This window comes from Cheilinus undulatus, linkage group 5 (assembly GCF_018320785.1).
Source record: "Cheilinus undulatus linkage group 5, ASM1832078v1, whole genome shotgun sequence".
NCBI classification, from domain to species: Eukaryota; Metazoa; Chordata; class Actinopteri; order Labriformes; family Labridae; genus Cheilinus; species Cheilinus undulatus.
Genome location: NC_054869.1, coordinates 17,237,731 through 17,262,362, shown reverse-complemented (window position 1 = coordinate 17,262,362; position 24,632 = coordinate 17,237,731). Strand labels below are relative to the sequence as shown.

Sequence of the window (24,632 nt, the reverse complement as noted above, 5' to 3'; positions counted from 1 at the left end):
TGTAATAAATTTGACACACAGATTTTTTGTGGCATATATTCACCCCTCTGCAGTAACATACAGACTTCCTCTTTGGATTTAAACCTAAATCCGGGGTATTGAATTTTCGCTAAGCCCTTTTCTCTCACTCTGCCTATCTGTATTTGCCTTTAATTCTCCTCCTCTTTCACGCGTTCAGCACTATCACTGAGTATTGGATTCTGAAAGAACCTGCAGAGCAATTCTCTTTATCTCACTCACTTTCTCTTCCAGTTTTTAGTCTCTCTCATTTAGCTAGTCACACACAGGATTGCTCTTTCACAGTGGCAAACACTTTAACAAACACACCTGGCCATTACAGATGACTAATGATTCGAAGTGTGTAATGATTTCAGAATAGCAGAGGTGTTGTGGTGGTATCACTGTGGTTCATATCCAAGCAACACAAACCCCAAAGGACCGAACTAAGCTTCCCTTTTGTACTAACACACACAAGCTTAAACCCTGCTACACAAAAAGGCAGGAAGGCACATACACATTCAATGCCATAAAATCAGGTGATTCAGTATAAAAGCTATCTATCTTTACATTTGGATTCCTCCTAATGACATCTTTAACAAAACTTGCTGACAGCTCACCACATTTCTTTATAGTAAAGATTGCTAAAAATACTTTCTTATTTTTCCCCTGAGCTCTCTATGTCAGAATACGTTTGTAATGCAAAGTAGAACTGGTCACTGGAACGTGACTGAAAAACCAGAAAGGGATCTCACATCTCCAACCGTGCATATCTCAGTCTCCCACACATCTCCCAGCTCTGATATCTCTGCCAATTATCGGCCCACAGATTGGCTAAGTGTGATAGTCCACAAGCACCAGCTAGCAGCCAGCTTTGGTTTTTCTGACCTCAATCTATAAACATGGGTGAAGCTCTACATTTCAAAAATAGACCAGATGAGACCCCAGATCCATCTGATCTAGTCTATTTATCGCCGCAATGACTATAGAGATTTCTTTCCCAGCAGCCTGACAAACGCTGCCAAAAGACACTGAGTGTACTTTATTGATTTCTGTTGTTATTATTTTGAGTAAGATAACATCAGACATGAGCAACTTGTAGTGAGACAGAGTTTGAGTTTATGTACATAATCAGCTTCAAAAATAGAACTTCACGATTCTCATATCAACTTCCAGGGATTTTTAAAAGTATACCTCTGAAGTTAGTTTAATAACTACTAGTGGTGGGTGGTAAACTGGTTTCAACACCATCACTGACATAATTTCTGCTGCTAAATGGATTTCTGCATCATCATCACCGGTTTAAACAAATGCAAATACGGGACAAAAAAAAAAAAAAATGCCAATGATTGCTAAAACTACCAGGTACTAGGGCTGGGTATTGACACTGATTGCCTGAATCTATTCATGTAGGGATGTTTTTAGTTACAGAGATGTAGGCAGACGTTTATGCTCATTAATTAAATGACAGAACCTTCAGCACTGATAAAAAAGAAATATGCATCATGTTATCTGTTATATTTATGTAGATTTTATGTTGTGAATGTTATATCGTGCTAACTTTATAGAAAATCTATATGAGATGCAAATTTATTACTCATCTTTTTCTAAATAACTAGAGTTCCTCCTCTTTCTGAGCGCTCAGTCATTTTTCAGCATTTCAGGGACAGTGCATAATTAATGCGGCTGTGAAATAGAGGAATGGGGTAGTAAAATAAAGCTCATGTACTAGCATGGTATACTGGGCTTTCACAAAACAGTCGGGGTTCGCTCCTCTTGAACGGAACACTCAAGAAAGATGATCATGTCTATTTTGTGTGAGAGTCAGCCTGTTCAGTAGCAGCCGCAGCTTAAGAGCTCTCCCCAGAGTCACCTGTAGAGTTCACTGCTGAGCGGAGGTTTATATTGGAGGAAGAGATATCTAGCTTGTATTGATAATGGGCATAGATATCCGAAAATAAAATGACTGGGGTTAAGATTCAAACCTTGAATCAGAGTCTAAAGGCTTTTAGAGACGAGTGCAGGTCAAGATTCGAACTGTATGAGTGACAAAAGTCTGAGACTGGTAGCATTAGGAGCAGCTAGGTGGAGAAGGCATATCAATATTGTATTTTTTTTTTTTTAGAGAACCGATCTGAATTGGGGTATCCATTTTTTTAATCTAGTCCTATCAGACACATTAATGAATAAATAAAAACAGCATAACAGAGTGATACATGACAGGCAGCTTAAGTTTGTGCCAGTGTAACAAACACTTTTATGTGTTTACAGCACCTGTTAAAAGGTAAAACCTTCCCTCACTTGGCGGTGCGTGTCTGTGAGCATATAGTTTTGTGCTGTAGTCCATCAACTCAGTTGACTTTAGCCCGGCATTGCAGCAGTTCATTTTACAAAAGTTTAAATAACTGTTAAAAGGTTTAAACTCATGACCCATCTGTTAAAGACCATAAGAATTCATGGAACCAAGCTTTAGAATTAAACAAGGTCACGGAAGCAGCTATAAACCCTAACTCTGTACACTTGCCAGTATCTGTTAAGGGCAAGTTAAATCAAAACAAACATAATTTCTGAATGAGTTCTTCACAAAAAAGTTTGCTGTTATTACTTTGTCCCAGTGCTTTTGCAGTGAACACCAACATTAGGAAATGTTGTATTGTCAGTAGAAGCTGGAAACACCTCAGCAGGACAGAAATGAAACTTAACACTGAAGGTGCAGTTGTAAAGATCTGAACACAGAGGGACTTATGATATCACTGTAGTTTTTTTAGGGTAAGAAGGTGGTTTGTAGTACCTGGTATGCCTTTAAATGCACTACCTCTTAATTTTGCAATGCCACAATACAATACTGTACTTCAGTAACAAGATACACATTTTAGGTCATATTAACTAACTAACTACAGATTCTCTATTAAAATGGCAAATCTGTATGCTGGGGTCATGCTTTTCATCATATTAAGTTTTCAGGCTCCTATTGGTAGTGCATCTTTAGTCCAAAATTTATTAACAAATACCATATCAGCAAGCTTTGGTCTATCCAAGTAAAAGATGTCACATGTAAAGAAAACACCAGGCGGAATATTCAGCACTAATGAAATATCAGCTCCAGTCAATGGTATTCTTATTATTCATTGATCACTGTGAAGAGATATCTTCATAAACTGGCATCTGGAAGTACACTGCTATCAAAATTTTGAACTTGACACAAAAAATCAGCTTGACTCTTGTCATGAAAGCCAATCACTACCTGAAAAGCATCAGAATTGGTAAAAAGAAAATGGTAGCTTGGCTATTCCAAATTTAAGTGGTACTTTTGGTCCTATGTGTTGCGTCCATTGTCAGCTTGGCTTGACCCTGATGCTCAAGTCTCTTGGAGACCAATAGAGGAAAACCTCGCACATCCCCACCGATTACAGGATCTTTCAGCTTTACCCCCAAAGCTCGCCAAACGTCAGCTGGGTCCAATCATATACTTTCTGTTGTCCACATGGCGACTAGTAGAGGGTCGTACTCAGACACCCCTGAAATTGCATAAGAATAGCCCTATATTTAATAACTTCAATCTTATTACTGGTGGAGTCCCCTTCCAATTCTCACAGTGGTCAACAAAAGGCAGTCACACTCTTTCTGATATTTGGAACAATTTGGGAATAAGGGCGTTTGACAACTTGGTCTCGGAGCATAATGTTGCTAGAAGCTCATTTTTCTTTTACCTCCGGCTCAGATTAGCAATGCACACGTACGGTGTCCCATGGGGAGTAGCCCTAAAACCCCACTCTCCCCATTCGCTGCTGGACACAAGAGGTCGCACTATGGGCTTAGTATCAAAGCTATATGTTCTCTTAAATTCTAGGAGCAAACCTCTGTCAGCTCAGGAAACTTGGAGAAGGGATCTTAACTCCTCTGAGGATGATATCTGTCGGGCAATAGTCTGGAATAATTTAGATCTCACCTCCAAAAACCCTAACCACAAATTGATACACTTTAAATTTTTACACAGGTTGTATCTGACTCCCAGGAAGCTCCATTTTATGAAATTAACACCCTCTCCAAAGTGTGAGCTCTGCTCTTCTGGCGAGATATGTCCTTTTATGCCTATGTACTGGGATTGTTGGGGGGTTATTTATTTTTGGAGAATGATTTGTGCAACCCTATCTGATTTACTAAACTTTAGGGTATCGTACAGCCCAAAGTTGCTACTTCTGAATGGCACCTCCTCTCTGACTCTCTCCTCTCATCAAAAGTTTCAACTATTTGTCTGCTTGACAGCAGCAGAAAAAATTAGAGGATATTCACGTCTTGCTGTGTCCTTTCATGTTATACCTCGTTAATTTACGTCATTATACTCTTATATTTATTCTGTTTCCTATATAAAATAGGCCATGACATGTTATGAAATGCCGCTAGGGGGGTGGGGGTATTTGTTCGGCTTTGTTGTGCATTTTATTGTGTGTAATTGTTCTAAATAATGCAAATCAAAAGTTGTTAAAAAAAAGAATTGGTAAAAAAAAATCGCCTCCATTCAAAACCAGACGTTTTATAATGTTTTCCTTCTCTTCTCAATGACAGACCCTGAAAAAGTTTGACTTTTTACTTTGACAAACCTGCAATATGGTCATTGTTATGTCTGCAAACATCACTCCCTCTAATTGTGAGTAAATCACACTGAAGTAGCTTCTTTTTCAAGATTGTGTCACTGAAGACAGTACAAATATAGCCGCTGTATTACTCGGTACCACTGTACTGAGGCTCAAAAGATCAATACTACCAAAGTTGTGGAAAAAGAAAAATGCCACTGATACCACTTCATGCTACTAAAACCTTTTGACAAAAGAAAAAAAATGTTCCCTTTCATCTAGTCTAAAAAGAAACTTGAAAAAAATTTAGACTTGATGTGGAGGTCATGCTGATCCACAGCATCTAAACAGATGGTAATACCAAAGCTACTTAAGTACTGTTCATATTCACCGAATCAGACAGCCATCGCTTACAGTTGCCTTTCAACAGATGACTAACTTGAAAATCAACACGTTTTCTTCTCAGGGTCATCACACCTGACTCACACATAGGTTCAAAAACTGCCCTCCATCATATTCAGGTTATTTCAAAGATTGAATCACTAATGCAGCCTTCTGTTCCATTAAATACCTACTGGTTGCTAAGGGTTTTTGACAGACTGGTCCTGTGCTCACTTTACTCATTATGTGCAGAGAGCACAGACAGTATAACAACCAAAAGTGCCTGGTGGATAAAATGCTGTAATACATCAGTGGCTGGAAGGCAGTGATTACCCCTTATCACCTCAAAAGTTAGAAAATTACAACATTTAGCAGCTTAAATGAAAAAGACTAACCTACATTGAAGCAGTGTATTTTTGAATAAAGAGTATGTCAAACCCAAAAATAAACATAATACTCTGTTCGGGCTATATCTGGTTTCCATGGTAACGCGATGGAAGAATGTGTATGCATAAAAACAAGAGCCAGCGGTAAAAAAGCAAAGCAGCATCTAACTTTGTAATTGGTGGGTGCTTTGTGTTAATCTATCCTTAACTAAACTGGTAAATTAACTTCTGCCTCATACTCTCCCAGGCAATGTACTGCGTGACAACAGCCTTTCCTGTCCCATTCCCCCCACACCCAGGCTATTGATTAATCTTTGGGGAAACATGTAGAGGGGGCCTGTGTATCCTTGACACATCTTACCGGTGGCTGCTGAGAGTTGAGCCCCCCTCTCTTGGTGGACCCCCCTCTGGAGCTGAGCCTCTTCCAAGACTCTGAGAAGCGCCCCCTGGTGGTGGGACGACCCGGCCCAGATGTCCCAGATGCAACAGATGAATCATCCCGGGTGGAGAACGGCCGGTCCCTGCGCAACTCCCTCCGCTCAGCCCACTTCTTCTTGGAAGCCATTGGTGTTAAAAATTGGTTGCAAAGATGTAAGAAGCAGGGTGCCCACGCTGAGTTGAGTAGGCTTGTCTTTAATCAAACTAATGCCACAGGTGGCATCTCTTCAGTTCTTTCTCAACTCTGCTGCCTACACAAGTTCCCTAATTTGTAGACTCTGTCTCTTCTTTTCACTGGAGTTTTCTTCTCTTCTCTATTCTTCTCTTTAAAAGAAAACAGCAAGAGAAATCTTCTATTCTTCTCTCCCCTGTAACTTTTGCTCCTCCTCTAATGTTTTGATGGATAAATCTTCACCTGCTCAGCTGCACTACTCTTCTTCTTTTCTTCCCTGCAGCCTTCCTCTGGGAGGGATGAGAAGTCAGAGAGGAGAGGCAGCGAAGCAGAAGGTGCTGTCTGCACCCTGTTGCATGTGCTGTTACTGTGGCTCGGCCGTTGATGCTGTTCTCGCTCCTCACAGAGAGAGAGAGAGAGAGAGAGAAAGAGGGAGAGAGAGGGAGCGGGAGAGAAACAGAGAAACATGGCAAGAGAAGGAGAGGGAGGGAGAGGAGTGGAGGGTACGATATTCAGATCAGGGAGAAATGAAGAAGGGGAGCTTAAAAAGTGGGCAGAGAAATAACTGGAAGATATGTGGATGGCAGTTCGATGAGTGAAGAGAGTAAAAAAGAAAGGTTACTAGACAAGGATAACAAAGAGACAGGCAGAGTCTCTGGGGTTAAGGGTATCTGTTGAACATTGTGCAGAGCTGCTTTAAGCTGACAGAGGGGCACAGAGACTGACAACCTGTTCACTAAGTTGCTCTCTCACTGTGAACACTCTGCATTCAGGAGCCACTAAACCTCCATCTCCTCCCTCTCCTCTTTCTCTTGCATCTCGAGCTTTAGTGCAAAATCTCAGTCTCCTTTTTCTGTGCAGAGGTACAAATCTCTTCCCTTCCTTTTTTTTGTTTGACTTCTCCTTCTTCTACTCCGAGGTACATGGTGCATAGTTCACGAGTGAAGCCACCTGAGCCTCAATTTCTCTGCTGCAAATGAAGAATAAAGGCTGACAGGTCTTCTTCTCTGTCTCAGTTTCTGCTGCATCTTCTTTTTTTCCTCGCACTTCCACACAGTCTGCAACAGTGTTAAAAGGCAAGCCACGCTGTGAATATTTGAAGTTGACAAGAGGTGAGAATTAGATTAATTTCTTCAGGTGTAGGAAAATAAATTGCTCAGTTCATAAAATGTTATTTGTCTGACATAAGAAAAATTCTGGGACAAAAAATAAGAGTGACAGGCTAAGAGAGAGTAAGAGAGATAGCAAGGAAGGAGACAGGGCTGGAGAGTAAGGAGAGGTGACAGTGTCTGAACACCAGGGATACTGTTGTTATCGCTCCCAGCAACCACAGGAGTCATGGGAGTGCCGTGTGTATTTATGCACATTAGTGTGTGTGTAGGAGAGAAAGCGAGAATAAGAGATTGTATCACTGAGTAAGTGGAGGGAGAGGGAAAGTGAAAAAGCAAGACAGATATTCCCTGAAGGATCTGAGTAGACACAGTGAGTCAGTGAGAGTGGGAGAGACGCATACTGGTAATCAAAACTTTTGATCAAACATAGAGTGACATCAGGGAGACTTCAAAGTTAGCCCTCCCTACTGTACTGAATCACTGACACAATGGTTTACCTTTTGAAAATTACAAAATATTTCATCATAAAAGTGTGTGAAAAAGGAGAGGTGGTGCAATTAGGTTAGGTTGGAAATGGCTCTAAAGCAGGAACTTCAAATAAAACTGATGGTAAGACAATGCAAGGCATTCAAGTAAAATTGTTTTTTAAAAGAAAAATACTTCTGACTTTTAAGAACAAGCCAGTGACTTGCAAAGAAATTCTTGATAGGAATAACTACTTTTGAAATTATAATTATCATCATTTAAGGGCATGACGGCTGTGAATAGTCAAGATTCTGCTCTATATTCAAAAATTAATTTATAGCAAATAAAATTAGTGCATTAAAATACAAACATTTCAAACATGGTTCAACTTATATGACAATAAATAATAAAAGAAAAAATATCACTGCCTTTTACTGCCTTTAAAATTACACACATGCTAAAAAATGTTAGCATTCAAATCTAGCATTAAAAAGTAGCCTTAAAATATAAACGGAGAAATAATGTTGCCATAAGTAAAGGCTAGCCTACCTGTAATTACAGTTAATGTTTTTTATGTTTTATGGTTTGACTCCTTTATTGCTTGTTTGTTGTTGCACGTAAAAGCTATATTAATTTCTCTAAGTTTATAAGAACTAGCTCATGGATATTTTTTTGCTAGGTCTGCAAAGGTGTTTTTAACACCTCATTAACGGTTTTAGCGGTTAGTGAGCATGCTAATAATTCACAAATGCTAAACTGAAAAGTTGAATAACATATGTATCTATAAATGCGACTTATAGTCGAAGTTACACAATATAAAACAGTTTTTGACGAGTTAGCCTCTTATTCTTGATTTTATCTTACCTGAGAAGGGGTAGAAGTGAGTGCGTGCTGAAGGAAGGAAGTTAACGTCTCCACTTGTCTTCCGTGCACGAGCTGAAGTGCGGTTATCTAGGCTTGCCTTAATGAATGCTGCCACTGTACAGCGCAAAAGTCAAGGTGCTAAGAGTTAGCTAATCTTAGCTTCAACAGAGTAGCATTTGCCAGGCCTTACTAATGCCAATACAACTGCATTTATCACGCGCTGGCCACGGTTAGGTTACTACTTTATTGGGCATTTACCCAGATTTTGGCGTTGTTTGTCTCCCCGTTTAAATTTAAAGCTTATCTGCTAAATCAAGGGCGTCCAACTCAGCCTCAAGCTAGATCACAGCAGCATTAACTGTCCTTAAAGGGCCAGTTGGTACTGTAAGACTATAGAAACATGTTTTTGTATGTTTGTTGATTCTTTAATGTTTTTACTGTTAAGTGTTTTTTATCTCTATGTACAGCACTTTGACTGAAAGCATTTTATAAATTTATCATGATGATGATTATTATTATTATCATTATTATTATTATTATAAACAACTATTTGACTCTGTTTGATAATCATTGCTTTTAGAAATATAGTATTAATTTATGATAGGAACTGAAAGTGGAAGTCTGGGGAAGATAATAGAAAAAACAATATTAAAGTAAGCTAGTACTCCAATTTCTGGAAAAAAAAAATTGTGGGATTTGTAATTATGAGATGTGCAAGGGTAGGTAGAAGGGGGAGGTAGAGCATCAGCCCACTCCAGCAAGGGTGAGTGCTAGCCCCCCCCCACCCCCCTTGTTGAGCCTGAGTCTATTGGAGGTGGCAAAGCTGTTTGGGCTGAGATTGTAAGGATTTAACTGGGTTTAGGGATTAGAGCACTTATCCCTCCTGTAGAGCACAAGTATCTTGTGCTTAGTTCAAACCAAAAAGATTTAAAAAGTTATTAATTAAGTTATTTCTATATCACCAAAAAAATAATACCAGGCAAGCCATATTTATTTATTTAATAACTGCTGACTGCAGTTGATTAATGTGCTCTGATCATACTGCGATTGATAATCTTTGTTCCAACAGCTAATCTGCTGAGATAATGAAGTAAAAGTGATAGTACTGTCATTTGGCAAAAAAAAAAGGTTAGCATGCCATTGACAAACTACATGTCCCTCAGTGCATGATTGTAGGAGGTTTAGTTAATCTTAACTCAATGGCTTGAAATTGTCTTATAAGAAAATTATATTCTTTGAAAGCTCTTTTGGGCTTCATAAAATTATGTGCTTGACCAGCTTTGGCCCCTGGGCCTTATATTATTATAATAACAACATTAATAATAATAATGATAATGCATTTAATTTATAGGCACCTTTCAAAGAACTCAACACCATCTTAAAAGGCAAAGTTAAAAACAGGACATATAAATAAGTCAACAAAAAGTTAGCAAATAATTAAAACATTGAATAAAACAGTGTGTAGGTTGACAGAAAGACATCATTCACACTGGCTATGCCAGTTTGAAAAGATGGATTTTCAGACAGGATTTGAAAATGGAGAGCAAGTTTCTATTGCTAATTTCTGGGGGGAGGGAGTTCCAGAGGTGGGCGGCAGAACGGCTAAAGGCTCTAGATCCCATGGCATTCAAGTGAGTTGGTAGGACATTGAGGTGGATAGAGGAAGAGGACTTGAGAGTGCAGAAGAGGGTACTGATGTGAAGGAGGTCAGAAAGGTATGGAAAACTGTCTGTTAAAGTAAATTTAGTGCCAATAAGGAGAAATGAAGCCTAGCGTTAGGTCATGCAGATCACAATAATCATACGCACAGCTGTGATCAGCCGATGGCCAGTTGATTCCAATTATCCTCCCAGCTTCCACAGCCAATCTCTTTCTCTCAACACAGCGGTGTATTTGAATGTGACATACTTGTCAATAATCCCTGTTCGCACTAATGCTGATGCACCACACTGCTACTGCTGGAAAAGCTTAACTTCCTCCACCCCAGCCTCCTCCTGTATAGCATCAAGCTTTTTGCAGCCTCATACTCAGATTCATGCTACTATTGATTAATTGCGTTTAAACAAATGCTATTGGTGTACTATGCCCTCCCAAGCCCCACAAACCTCCATGTCTAGGGGAAGAGCGAGGCACCTTCCTGCCCCCTTTGCTCCGGAAGAGGCTCCTTAGAACATCTCCTCAGCAGCTGCCCAAAGGTCCGGGCTGATGGCCACTATCGCTGGCGCCATAACCAGATGCTCAAAGCAGTTGCCGAGAGTATAGCCTCAGCCATCAGGACAAGCAAACAACACCTTGCTCCAAAGAAGGCAGTCCCCTTCATCAAGGCTGGAGAGAAACCTCGGGCACGGCCTCAGGCAACAATAGGCCTCCTTCACACAACCCCTGATTGGCACCTGCAGGTTGACCTGGGAGAACAGCTGAGGTTCTCCCAGCATACGTCCCTCAGGCCAGACATGATAATGATCTAAGAGCCCATAGAAGTTGGCGGCAGAGGCTTTGCAGGACGCTCACTCTGCAAAGTCCTCAGCCGACTGGGCGTAAGAGGGGCGGCCAAGAAAAAAGCCATCAAATCTGCTACCAAAGCCGCAGAGAGAGCCACGAGGTGGCTTTGGATTAAGAGGGCTGATCCGTGGTTGGCTACTGGGACGCAAGTCAGGGCCTGATCACCCCCGGCTGGGTTGCCTGGGCGAGGGTGTCTGTTGCAAGACCCGAAACACCCAGTGACCCCAGGATACAACACTGAAGATGTGTCCCAGTGCATCCAGGAGATGTTTTATAAAGAGTCATCTGATCATGTGTGATGTGTGCTAGATGGGCAGTTCCCTGGTAAGACACAGACATTTTATCAAAGCTGTTGATTTATTTGAATGTAACACCAAGCTATTTTTATTGATTTGGGGTAAAATAACATCAACATGTGTGTGTGGCCCTCTTATTCTAAAAAGTGAGCCCAAAAAAAAAAGGTTTTTTTTTTTTTTAATTTAAACCATAGACAACATTATTTTGTATATGTGTGAAAACACTAAACCATTATTTTTACTTTAACAAAGCTCTTGGTGACACACACACACACACACACACACACACACACACACACAAGCAAAACTATTGTATGGCAAACAGTTCCAGTTTGAATCATAATTATTATTATTATTACTATTACTATTATTTATTTATTTTTTATCGGGGTTATCTCATTGTGACAAACAAGGTATTACGAAAATAATGAACAGTCTGACAAATGCATTAATTCCTTACAGGTGCAAAATGAGTAAAATAAAATAATCTCAATTAATAAACGCTTAAGCAAAGACATACATATAATCACATATGGTGTGTCTCTGCATACAACTCCATAACATATACAGGCATATACATACATAAGAACATAAGTGTAGTAACAGACACGCATTCAGCAAAGGCTAAGATGATACAGATAATGTAATTTGATAAATGCGTGGGATTCTGTTCTACCAACAAAGTTTAACATAGGTTACTATAAGCCATCACCTCCAACAGCAATTGCTGAGAACTACCACTTTTTAGATTTAAGAAACTCCATTAATCTTCCCCATATTTTTTCAAAAATGTCTGGCTTCCCTTTTTTAATATATGTTAGTTTCTCCATAGCAACCGTCGATGAGAGCTCCTTAATATATTGATTCATGCTTGGTTTGCTAACATTTTTCCATTCCATAGCAATTGCCCTTTTAGCTTGTAGGAGACATAAATCTATGAATGCATGCTGGGCATCATTCCCAAAATGCACAGCTTTGGCAAACAAGGGATCTTTAGATTTGTTATTTTAATAATGAAAGCAAGAACCTCCTCCCAAACTTTTAACTATTCTGCAATCCCATTGGCAATGGAAAAGTGTTCCTTTTACACAACTGCATTTGAAGCATGTGTCTGGCACATTGTGATTGAAGTGGTTTAACTTTGATGGTGTTATGTATGTTCTTAAAATCCAGTTGTATTGTATCAATTTAAAACGGTATTAATTGTTTGTGTCTGAGCCATCAGACAAACTTTCGCCCATTCTTCATCAGAAATTTCCTCCTGAAGATCTTCACTCCAACTTTGACGTTTATCCTCTGATGATTCTGGGGAACTGTCTACGATCATTTTGTACAGCAAAGACATTTGGCGACGACCAAAAATATGCTTCAAAGTGAACTCTTCAAGCTTTGATGGGGAAGGCTGAGTGAGTGAATTATGTTTGGAAGCAGAGATAAAATGTCTTAATTGTAAAACTTAAAGAAGTGCTGTAAAGGAATGTTATATCTATTTTGCAGCTCAGAAAATGACATTACCTCTCCATTATTGAAGAGATTAATTGTTTTACATAATCCCTTGCTTGCCCAGGTCTTAAAACTAGGATCCTTCCACCCAGGTAAAAATTTACTGTTACCCCAGATAGGTGTGAAACCTGAGAGTGGCGGAGGTCCACCAAAGTATTTCAATATCATCATAATTATTTGACATTTTGACTAAAATCAACAATAGAACCCACATGCTGGATATTAACACAGACTGGAAATGATATTATTTTATTTATTTTCAAAGATATTTAAAGATAAGCTGGAGAGCAACCAAAACCACTGTCCTTAAATCTCAGACTAGTTCCTAGTTATGGAAAACCAACAAAAATGCTGATGTACAATATATGGTTAAAACATATTTGGATCATGAGGAATGGGAGCTTGGCGTAAAAGGTTGACAAAACACATGAGCTCTTGGTTTCAATAACAAGTTGAAGGTTTCTCACAAGACACTTCAAGGAAATTCAAACAGAGTGTGTTCAAAGTTTTGCTGAAATCTTCCTTCCTCCTGTCTCCCAGTGCCACCCCCTTTAACATCAAAGATCCACCTACACAGGCTTGAGCTGTTGCCATGGTTACCAACCCTAAAACTTCCATGTTGCATCATCATTGCTTCATTATAATTCTCCCATGTACCATCATGGGCACTCATGTAGAAGTGCACACCATTACATCCATGAAAACACAAATCAGCGCTGCACACAAGGAACTTGCATGCAAAAATGTGTCTGTACCCTAGAAATACACTCACACAAACACGCAAACACCGATGTGGAACAGTGTTCAAGTCGGTCAATTCGACTCACTCAACTGAAAGGTCGAGGGTTCAATCCCCAACTCCTGCAGCCATGTGCAATCCCACTGCTGCATCAGTGGCATGAAATCTTTAATGTGAGTTATTGAGATTAGCTAATACTGAAGGGGATTCTAGCAGCACCAACCATCAGTATGTGAATGTGGTTGTGAATGGGTGTGAGTGGGTGGGTTTGACCTGCAGTGTAAAAAGCATTTAGAGTAGTTTGACAACTATCACTATAGTTCATTTACTAAGTCCACTTTCACAGACACACACTCATGCATTGACACTTTGTACAGTATAATCCTAAAGGCTGAAATATTGATTTATATCTGCCAAACAGCGGACCTGACAAAAAGCACTAGAAGGATTTCAAAGAAAAAAATCCTACAAAGTATGAAAGTCTATTTATTTTTGAAAAATGAAGATCTTTAAAAAGAGAGACTTTTTAATTGGCTGTCTGATCATCCGACTTTTTTCAAGGATGTGCAGAGCATTAAGTTCAAACTCGAAGAAAGTTGCAGGGAAGAGAAACACAGAGCAAAGCATGCCCCTGCTAAAGCATCAGCCATTAACCACGGGAATATATACACACTCCAGAAACCTGCTCATTTAGCAGCTAATCTGCAAAAAACAAACAGAATATTTTTCAGCCTTTCTTAACAAGACTTTACTCTGTGGTCTTGAAATTACTGATGAAAATTGCATTTCTCTCACCCAAGATCAAGTGAAGAAACCCAGGATGGCTTTGAAATGCCACCACATAGAAATTCACATTAGACAAAACTGAGATATTTTTTTAAACCATGTTCAAAGTACATAGATTGGACTTGTGTAACAATGAATTCATTCGAAGCAGAGCTGTCCTGCCAATTTAACTAACTTCAATACACCAAAAGCTTCAGTTCTTTTCTATGTCGAGCTTTGTAATCACTGCACACAAATCTCTTTGTTAGGTCTCTCCAAAAGAAAAAAGAAATACCTTCTCTGAAAATATAAAACTTTTACCAAGTACAATAATTTGAGTTTTAAATCTTAGGCGTACATTTTTGGATTAACTGTCCTCAGAAGTGGACAGAGCCTGCAGAGCTGCAAAACTTTTTTCTTGAAATGTTGGTAATTAATTCTACGAACCCATCCTTCTGAGATTAATTAGCAAAAGTAGACATCTGCTCAGACAAATTTGCAGACAAGATTCAGATAGATACAGACTTGTATGATGTTATATGATGTGATTATCAATACATGTTTATAATATACCCTCTTAATTATTGGTAATTATGTGCTTGAATTAGCTGAACATAGTTATGCGGTTTTATTTGCAGATCCAATGGCAACATGAAGCATGTTTCCTACCTTCATTTCTGTGCAGAGCGGGGTCAGAACTCGTCTGGTGTGAGATTTCCTCGTCATCCTCTGGAGGTCAGAGATGGAGAGACAGACAAAGACAAGGGTAAGACAGTAGTTTTTTATTTCTGGGCTCTGATTTTTTTTAGAAAGATGTTTTAATAAAGTAAAACATCTATGTTACTACTTTCTGATTGCCTGGCACCAAATGCAAACCACAATAATAAAAAAAGGTTGGGACATGGTATGTCGTGTGAATAAAAACAGAATACAGTGATTTGCATATCCATTTCAACTTATGTTTGGTTGAATTCATCACAAAGACAAGATATTTAATATTCAAACTGATAGACTTTATTGTGTTTTTTTTAAAATAAACACACATTCTGAATTTGATATCTGCAACAAATTCCAAAAAAGTTGGGTCAGGGGCAAGAAAAGACTGTTAAAGTTGTAGAATACTGAAAGATAACCTGGAACATCCCACAGGTAAGAAGGTTAATCGTTGACAGGTGATAGTATCATGATTGGGTATAAAAGGAGCCCTTTTGAAAGGCTCAGTTATTCAAAATCAACAATGTCTCACAGTTCAGGGTGCAGTTGGGCTAACAGTTAGGTCAAGCCCCACCAGGGTTCAAGTACGGCCTGTGGCTCTTTGACCACATGTCATTCCCACTGTCCTATCTCTTAAAAAAGGCAACAAAAGACCAAAAATAAATAAAAATGGCTCACAGTTTTCCACTTTGGGAAGGACTGTGTGGGCCAATAGCCCAACAATTCATGAAAAAAAATCCCAATATGCATTTTCAATTAATTTATAGATCATCAAAAGATTTAGAAAATCTGGAGAAATCTCTGCACATAAGGGGCAAAAACTAACATAAAAATATCTGTGACCCTCAATCCCCTAGGCAGCACTGTTGTGGTAGGGGTGTGTGGGTGCCCATAGTATGGATAACTTCCACATCTATGAAGGCAACATTAACACTGAGAGATACATGCAGGTTTTGGAGTGACTATGCTTCCAACCAGCTGATGTCTTTCTTTAGAACATCCTTGCTTATTTTAGCAAGTCAGTGCCAAGCCACATTCTGCACGAGTTACAACAGCACTGTTTGGTAGTAAAAAAAAAAAAAAAAAAAAAAGCAGGTACTAGAGTGCAGTACAGACCTGCCTCCCATTAAAATGAACAGGGAATTATAAAGTGCAAATATGACAGCAGGATCCTTGCACTGATGAGCTATTTAAGATGAACACCAAGCAAGACAGGAAAAGAATTCCACATTCAACACTACTGTAAACATGCTCCTGTCCCATCTTTTGTGGAACATGTTGCAGGCATTAAATTCAGAATGTGTTCATTTCATAAAAGGAAAATAATGTTCATCATTCTGAAATTAAATATATTGTCTTTGTACTGTATTCCATTGAGTGAAAAGAAAATTGCAAATCCCAGTATTCTGACTTGATCAAATTTTACATGGTGACCCAGTGTTTTTGGAATTGGTGTTGTACAACAAAATATTTCAGTTTGTTTTTCACTATTTTCCTAAGATTTGTGACATGTCCAAGAGCAGTATGAATATTTTAGAAAATACTTTTTGTAATTTGAATTAATAATTGATTAATATGGGGCACAGATGGCCTAGCGGTTAGGTCGTGTCTCGTGTGTGTTGGCGGCCCAGGTTCAAGTCTAGCCTGTGGCTCCTTTCCCACATGTCTCTACCCCACCCCCTCATCCCTGTTCTGACTTTATTCACTGTCCTTCTCTCTACATAAAGGCATAAAACCCCCAAAAATATATCTTTAATAACAATTTATTCATATAAAGTTAAGTTTCTTTTGAAGTATCTTTGATTATAGTTAATTTGAAATGTGATGAAACAGTTTCTACTTAATGTGGTTTACTAAGATTTGTCTGTTTACACTGTCTAATTTGAGAAAACAAATTCCTTGCCATTTATTGCTATTGCATTGCCAATAAGGTCCATTTATTAAATGCAATCGGTTCTCAAATTTTTGTATAGTGACATGAGGTCCTGAAAAGCACTGCCATATGTTTAAAAGAATTGCTGCATATAATAATTAAATATATAATGTATTCATAGCTAAAGTGAAGCTCTGGTTAATGGGTATGATAGTTGCCTGCAGGATTATATCCAAAGAAATCCCTACAGGCCCTTTCTAACTCATATAGCACAGAGTTTTACATTTAAAAACAAATTACAAATTAAAGATTGAAAAAAAAAACACTAAAATAAACTAAAGACAGAGAAAGCATTCTCATAAATTAGTGGTTTCCAAGTGGGACCCAAAAGGAGGTTGAAGAGTTTTTTCAATGAGTGGTGAATGTGTGCCTGGAAAAATAAATTGTTGCTAAGAAACTACAATGTACATGAGGTCTGAGTGAAATCTATTTATTTGATTTTACTCCATTTTGCTGTGATAATATGTATCTTTGTTCTGTTTTCTCCAGATCCCAAAAATATTCATGTTCTTAAATTAGGATGACAAAGCTGGTATTCCTGTGAAAATGCATTAGTCTCTTGAGATCTCTGGAAAACAACAACACTGTAGCATTATCACAGGAAATAAATCAAACAAAATGTATGTATGCATGTCCCCCCAGGGCTTTTGTAATGATGAGCCTTTAAACATGTTTATGCTGTCAGTTATTGATTTTGTGTCAAACATAGAGCAATATTTATTTATTTGATCAATTTTAGTGTTTAAATTTTCATAATAAATATCCAACAACAAAAATCAGAGGTGTAAGTGTTGGAAAGCCTGGATGCTACAACTGCAAACAACAGTTGTCTTGTTTTTGTGGAGTCTTAAAGATGTTTTTTTTTTTTTTTCAGGTGTTGTGAAAATATTTGAGTCTCAGTTAATTAACAGCCGTACGCAGAAAAATAACACCTGGAGTCAAACTCCAGACTGTGAAACTGAGGGTCAGATTAGAGAATAAACAATACAAAAACCAGACAGTTAATAATAAATACCCTGCAGATCAAAACTCTGTGTTCACATTTGGAAAATATCCAGAGGACTATCATTTTGTAGGCCTACTTATCAGATTATATAAACATATTCATTCCATGTTCTGTATATGAGGTTTGGCTATAAAAACAAGACTAATGCTGTTATACAATTTGATTGAATCTAAACATTTTTCAGTGTGGTTCTCCTTTAGTCTCCTCCACTTCTCCATCAACACTGCTGTATTCAGGTCTTCCACGGATCAAAGCAGTGCAGTAGGTCTTTTTCAGACAGTTGACAGAACCTCTGTTGTTCTTTTCCTAACTTCTTACACAGACTCAAAATGTGTTCTTTTGAGCACAGATTAGATCTTAGGAAAAAGTCCCATGGTGCTAGATCAGGTGAAACAGGAGGGTGATCAAGCACTGTGATTTCTTTTTGGGCCAGAAAACTGCTTTACTGAGAGAGCAGTGTGAGCTGGTGCATTGTCTTGATGAAGAATCAAACCATTTGCCAGAGTTGTGGTCTCTGTCTTCAGACTTTTTCTCACAGTTGATCTAGAACCTGTATTTAATAGTGTTGATTCAACATTGACCCTTCTGGAACCCACTCCTCAAAAATGATCCTTGATATTAAAGAAAACAATCAACATGTTCTTGAATTTGGGCTTGTTTCATCATGCTCTTTTCATCCTTGGTGACGATGGTGTTTTCCAATACATTGACTGCCGTTTTGTCTCAGGACCATTTTGGAAGATCCAAGTGTCATCGCATGTAATCACTCCTGAAAAGATTTGTTCCAAAACATCTCCACAAATGTGCTTGTGTTATTCCTTTTGAGAAGGGGTCAGAAGTTTTGGGACAACTTTGGCACACGCTGTTGTCATGTTCAAATTTTCATGCAAAATTTGCCAACCCGTCTCTTATCAATACAGACCATTTCTGCTATCATTCTTATAATGATTCATTGATCATTTTGAATGATTTGTTGAATGCTTTCAGGTTTTTGATATGCATGAGCGCCCAGAACATTCATGGTTTTGGACATCCTCTCAGTCTTCACAAAATCTTCTGTGCCATTCAAACACACATTCAAGTGGCATGCAGTGATCCCCATTCACCTAAGCTAATGTACCAAAAGATTCATTTGCTGTTTTTCAGTGTCACCGAAAAGTTCAAGTGGATAATCTTCTGATGCCTTAGCAATAACGCGCATTTCAATCAGTAGCTAGCAGTGAACTAAATATGTCACTTATTGGAAACTTACAGCAGTTGTATTTGAATACCCAACCTTTACTCTATTACACTCAGTTTGACTGTGAAGCACAGGGTTTTATCCCCATAAGTGCAATCTCATTATTTAATAGCCATACCTTGTATCATGGTGAAACAGTTCTTTAAAAAGGCACAGAAAAGGCAGAAAGTTTATGCAAAGTCCAGAATGGGTTAGAAAAAGATGCTATTTAGTGGGTTCTAGACAATGTTTAAGAAACTGGTCTCACTCTTGAATAGGGTCTATCCATGACCTGCACATCATTACCAATAGAGTGGTTCGGATATGTGACCAAAAACCTAGAAATGTGGTAGAGTTGCAGCACATCCTGTTGCATTGTCTTGCATTGAAGATTTTCAGCTAGAAAAAGGTCTGTGGGAAATACAAGCTTAAAAGATTTTAACATCTACATCGTATCCCCACTTGTGAACTCAGAAACTGTTTCAAGTCCTTCAAGAGACAATTGCTAACAAGTGTCTACGACAGAGCGTGTCAAGGACCTTAAATGTCATCATGTCCAATGTGGAAACTCATCTTGTAGTCCATGTTTCACCTTGTGCATGCTTTTGGACACACAAAGAAGAGAGTCTGTAATGGAAAAGGTAAGAGCGAGAAGTGGTCTGGTTTAGTCGGTACGAAATGTTTATTTGCATTTTCATTATTAATTGTAGGAAAGAGTCCAAAAATAACCAACCCATACGTCCTACTTTTCAGCACCCTACTGTAGGGATACCATGCTTACCTATACCACTCTAGGGTGGAGCTACATATACAGCAGACACACTACAACAGTGGTAAAAACACAGGAATATTGTTGTATATTGCCAATAATGGCAGCACGTGGTACAGCTCCATAGATGATCTCAGACGTGCAAACTTTCTTGGGGATCATTGGTGAAGAGGAGAAGGTGCAGAGGAAACCCAACAATGATGGTGAGTTAGTTGAGTTAGTCGACTGGCATGTAGTTTCTTTTCAGTACTCAGAGCTGGAAAGTAACTAATTAAATTTACTCAAATTACTTTAATTTAGTAGGGTTTTTTGTGTACTTGTACTTTTTTGAGTACATTTTGAAATCAGTACTTTTACTTCTACTTTTTCAAACTTGGGAGGTGTGAGAGCGAAGTTTCCGTCTAAACACTCTGAGCAGTGTTTAGATGTGTTTTATAGGTGATTATTTGTGTTTAGATACTGCCTGTTGTACAGTGAACCCTGCTGGGTTCCTTTTGATTGGGTTTCCAGTGGATTGGTGTACATGGTGCATTTGCACCATGGGTGAAGTTATCCACTGAGTTAGAGTTCCCGCCTGTAACTTTAGATCAGTGGTAATCAAACGGTGTGGCAGAGCACACTGGTGTGCCTTGAGGGTAGTCTAGGTATGTCATGGGAATTTGTACAAACATACAGTGCTTAATAAATTTATTAGACCACCTGTCATATTTGTCTCAAAGACCATCCAGCGTCATGAAGTGCTTTAATGCGGACTCTTTCATTTTCAGTCAGCTCTCCATGTTTTACCATTTTGAACAGGAATGAGGGATTTCAAACTGAATTCATCCAAATTTGAGCCGGCTCACTGGGCTTCTCTGAGAAGTCAGAAATTAATCAAGTATAACATTCAACCACTAAAACTCATTTTTCTGTTCAGGAATGCAAGTAAATAACTATAATTTGACATATTAATCAAGAAATATTAATGTGCTTTACTATATTTCAGTTTTTTTGTAAATCAGTAACTTTGAAAATTCATGGATAACAATAATAATTATATTTTAGCATTAAAAATATCATTTGGGTTAAAGAGCTTCTACATATTGATGTATTAACCATTGCAGAAACATAAAAAATGATTTTGGTAATTACTAATGCTGTTAATTTAGGGCAGCTGTGGCATAAACCTAACTTTAGGGTGGTCTAATAAATTTGTTAAGCATTGTACATTATTACTATTAGTTATAGTTGTAGTTATACAGCCACTTCAGTTACTGTAACATGTTTTAAAGATGCTATTTTGTATGGATTTGTATTTTTTATCATCGGCAGTTTTTCATGAGGTATATACCACCTGTCACTTTAGTTTCCTTCACAACTTTTGAAAGTCAGCTCCTCTATTGTCATTATAGTCAGCTTCCCTGTAAAAACGTCGTATTCACCTTCCTGCTTACTCTCCATTTTCTTTCATCTGCAACATTCCCATTCTCCATTCATCAATTCCTTCGAATATTACTTTGGCTCATTCAGCTGTGAGTGCCTTAACTCTGAGTCTAGCACGAAGCTGCTTCACTAAAATCAAACAAATCAATCTGGAAAATTGTAGTAATGAATTCAGGATGGTCTCATCCTTGAACATGGATGGTCTTTGATGAGTGGCTTTCCTCTCACTTGGCATTTATGTTTCCATAATCACATATCACCACCACCTCTTTTATCTACTATTCTGCACATGGCTGCAGCAGAAAAACATACTCCTGTATTTATTTAACTCAACTGAGACCAAAGCAAATGCAACATTTAGCTAAAAAAGGGGAAAATAAAACAAAATTGCACATCTGCCTGAAGGCATATTTGTGCATATTCAGGTAGAAATAAAGCAAAGCGTTTATTCCAAAAAGAGGACAGGGGCTGCTGTGTTTACCTTGCTGATAATTACCCTCTCTCTCCCCTTATATCTGAACACTAATTACTGCTTCCTCTCTCTGTGCGACAGAAAGGTTGGGGATGCATTTTTAAGCAGGCTGATGCCATCAATAATTCACATTCAGCATCCACAGACAATATGTGTGTTTGTGGATGCCAGAATTTGTGAACTTCTCTAAAGTCTGAGCATCAGTAGCTATTTACAGACGATATAACAATGTTGGCCCTAGGGAAAAAAAGATCCTCAAAATCTGCACCACAGGTATGCTATGTAACGCATTTGTTACTTGTGACCAGCTGCCAACAGGTGCAAAAAAATCCATAAACCTCACAAAAGCCTTCTGTTTTTCTTTCTACTGTTATGCCTCTGCTTGTATTTCAGATGGGAAAACCTCTACAAGCTGTCAGGCTCTAAAAACAGATGAGCCAAAAGCAAATGCAGCCTCCTGTGGAGAAGTGTCACCAAAACTGTCCATAATGCTGCTGAAACTCCCACGCATCTCACGAGCTGTTTGACAACAGTCAAAATGACAGCCAACGAACCCATGATAGTCACAATATGCTCACGATATGATGCATTTATAAGCTTTGCGTTTGTGTGTGTGGGTTTTAATGAGTCACTCGTGCTGGCTCTCCATCCACACCACACGAACACTAATGAGGGACAGCTCATTTGTGTGTGAATGACAGCCGTGGACAAGTTAGGAAACAGGGACTTATCTCTTAATGTGGAGGAAGACAAAAGTATTGCATGCAGACACAACCTTATCTAAAGAAAAAAGTCCTAGATAATGAAAAAAGCAGCTTAAGGCAAAATCTTGAACTGTGCAGGAAATGCATATTTCAAAAGCTTTAAATGTGTAAAAAAAAGGAACTAAACATCAAATATTACAGATAATAGTATTTAACTGCCTTCCAAATACAAAAACTAGCAAACTTAAAGATCTAACTGGAGACAAACTAAAGATGATCTCTATATTTGGGAGATAGGGAAGGCCTCCAAGACTGTTTTTTGTAGAAATGTGCTAAATCTATGTTTTATCAGGCTAGCAGGCAGAGAGCAATTGTGTATGATTTATACATAGAGAGCATATGGTTGCTTCAGTGTCCAACAGCCAACAGATGGAGACGCAACACAAGAAGGAGAGGGAATACGGGGAGACGACTATCATTAATTCAAAGGCCGACCACTTTCGGCATTGATCTGTTACTACAGCTTATATAATGTATATTTAATCATTATCCACTGAAAAATTAACTCATGAACAAATTCCAGACAACTGTGATCCCAAAAGTAATACTTCCAGCCAAATCACTGTCCTTGTTTCCTCTACTTTTCATCCCCAACTTTGATTCTGTCAAACTTTCTGCGCTGGTTTAAAATGATCTGTGGACTAATTCTTAAAAATCTGCAAGAGACCAAACAAAATGGCCGATGTCTTACCACTTTGCAGGTCTCCGACTCTCCTCTTGGAACTGCTTTTCTTGAGTCTTCAACTTCTAGATTCTTCTCAGAGCTGAAAAATACAAACACTAAGGTGTGTAACTTTCAAAGCCAGATGTGGAAAAGGAGGAAAAATCCAGATGAGTAAAAGGAGAAAGAGAAACTGTGGCAGAGAGAAGATGGCTGGCTCCAGGAATCAGAAGCCACAGGTGGGCAAGTCGTCCCCCTGCTAGTGGAGGCGTGTTGGAGGACAGGGCATGACGCAGTCTGAGTGTGATGTGACACTGTCAGTCATTAATAAAGCACATCTGTGGGTCCAGAAGACATGACAGGCTGAAGATGAAGATCTGTACACTGCACTGACATCTTGGTGCAACACTTGAAACCAAAACAGACAAATTTTACTGAGATTTTTCCAATTGAAGGTGTTTTTTCAATCTAAAAAAGTGTCTCTCTCTGTTTTGCTTTTCTGATGTTTGTTATGAAAAGCTGTTTCTATATTTGAGCCAGAAATATCAGAAAAAGGACAAAAAAGAAGAAAAAAGGGTATACATCTCTATGCAAAACATCCCTCATATGGCAGCCATGAAAGTCAAATAAATGTCCAAGGTGATGAAGATGAAGCAGCGTTGCCTTTCCTCTTCTCATTGGCTGATCACTTTGGCTTCCTTTCATAGGTGGTCATAAGGCCTTGTGTTTCAGCTGGCAGAGAGTGAGAATCAGGATGCTCAGGGAGGACCTGTTCCTGCAGATCTGCCTGCGTCCGGCGCCGGATGAGCATCTGGCATGTGAAACGTCATCAATAAAAGCACCTGAGTCACAGTTTCTCTAAGGGGCTGCAGGGTGGGAGCCTCAGTGTGTGTCACCCCCAGTGATCCAGAACCCTTTGAGCATCTCACCAGGGGAAGGTTGCTAGGTGAGGCTGTTATGATGCCCACCCCAAATCTCACACACATGTGCATTATCACACAGCTATACACATAGGGAAGCTGCACAGTTTGGAGAGAGGGGGGTTAATGATAGCATATAAAGAAAAGTAAACAGCGGGTGGCTAACGAGTGCTAATTTAGTTGGGTGCTCTGCTATGAATAAATGAAGAGATGGCTTGGATGCCACAGCAACAGAGGGGTGGAGTCGTCTTGTGGGAAAGCTAGTGATGGTTTTAGGGCCCTGGGTGCCTCTCTGTTGTCTGGAAACATGAGCATGACATGTTTCACTGGAGTCCATTGAAAGAAATCTCCATTATTTCAGGTTTCTTGTCTTGTTTATTCCTTTCAAGTTGTTTTTTTTTTTAACAATTTTTCCTACCATAATTTGTCATTTCATCCATCCCCACAGACGTCACCTTCCTCTGCCACTTTGTCTCATCTCACGTCATGACCTGTCTGCTCTGATGCAGCTGTGGGGTTGTAAAACGGCTCATCCAATTGCGGTCTGTCACATCAGGT

General features: G+C 38.9%; 1 protein-coding gene across 3 annotated transcripts in view; it reads right to left on the bottom strand.

The window, feature by feature from the left end:
• The window catches only part of trpm3 (transient receptor potential cation channel, subfamily M, member 3), a 221,716-nt gene extending 215,646 nt beyond the window's left edge, over window positions 1-6,070 (bottom strand). For all 3 annotated transcript variants that reach the window (XM_041787645.1, XM_041787643.1, XM_041787644.1), the window contains exon 1: window positions 5,700-6,070. In XM_041787645.1, the coding sequence (XP_041643579.1) occupies window positions 5,700-5,903 (204 nt within the window). In that variant the 5' untranslated portion in view covers window positions 5,904-6,070. The remainder of the gene's footprint in view (window positions 1-5,699) is intronic.
• Between the last annotated feature and the right edge of the window lie 18,562 nt (window positions 6,071-24,632).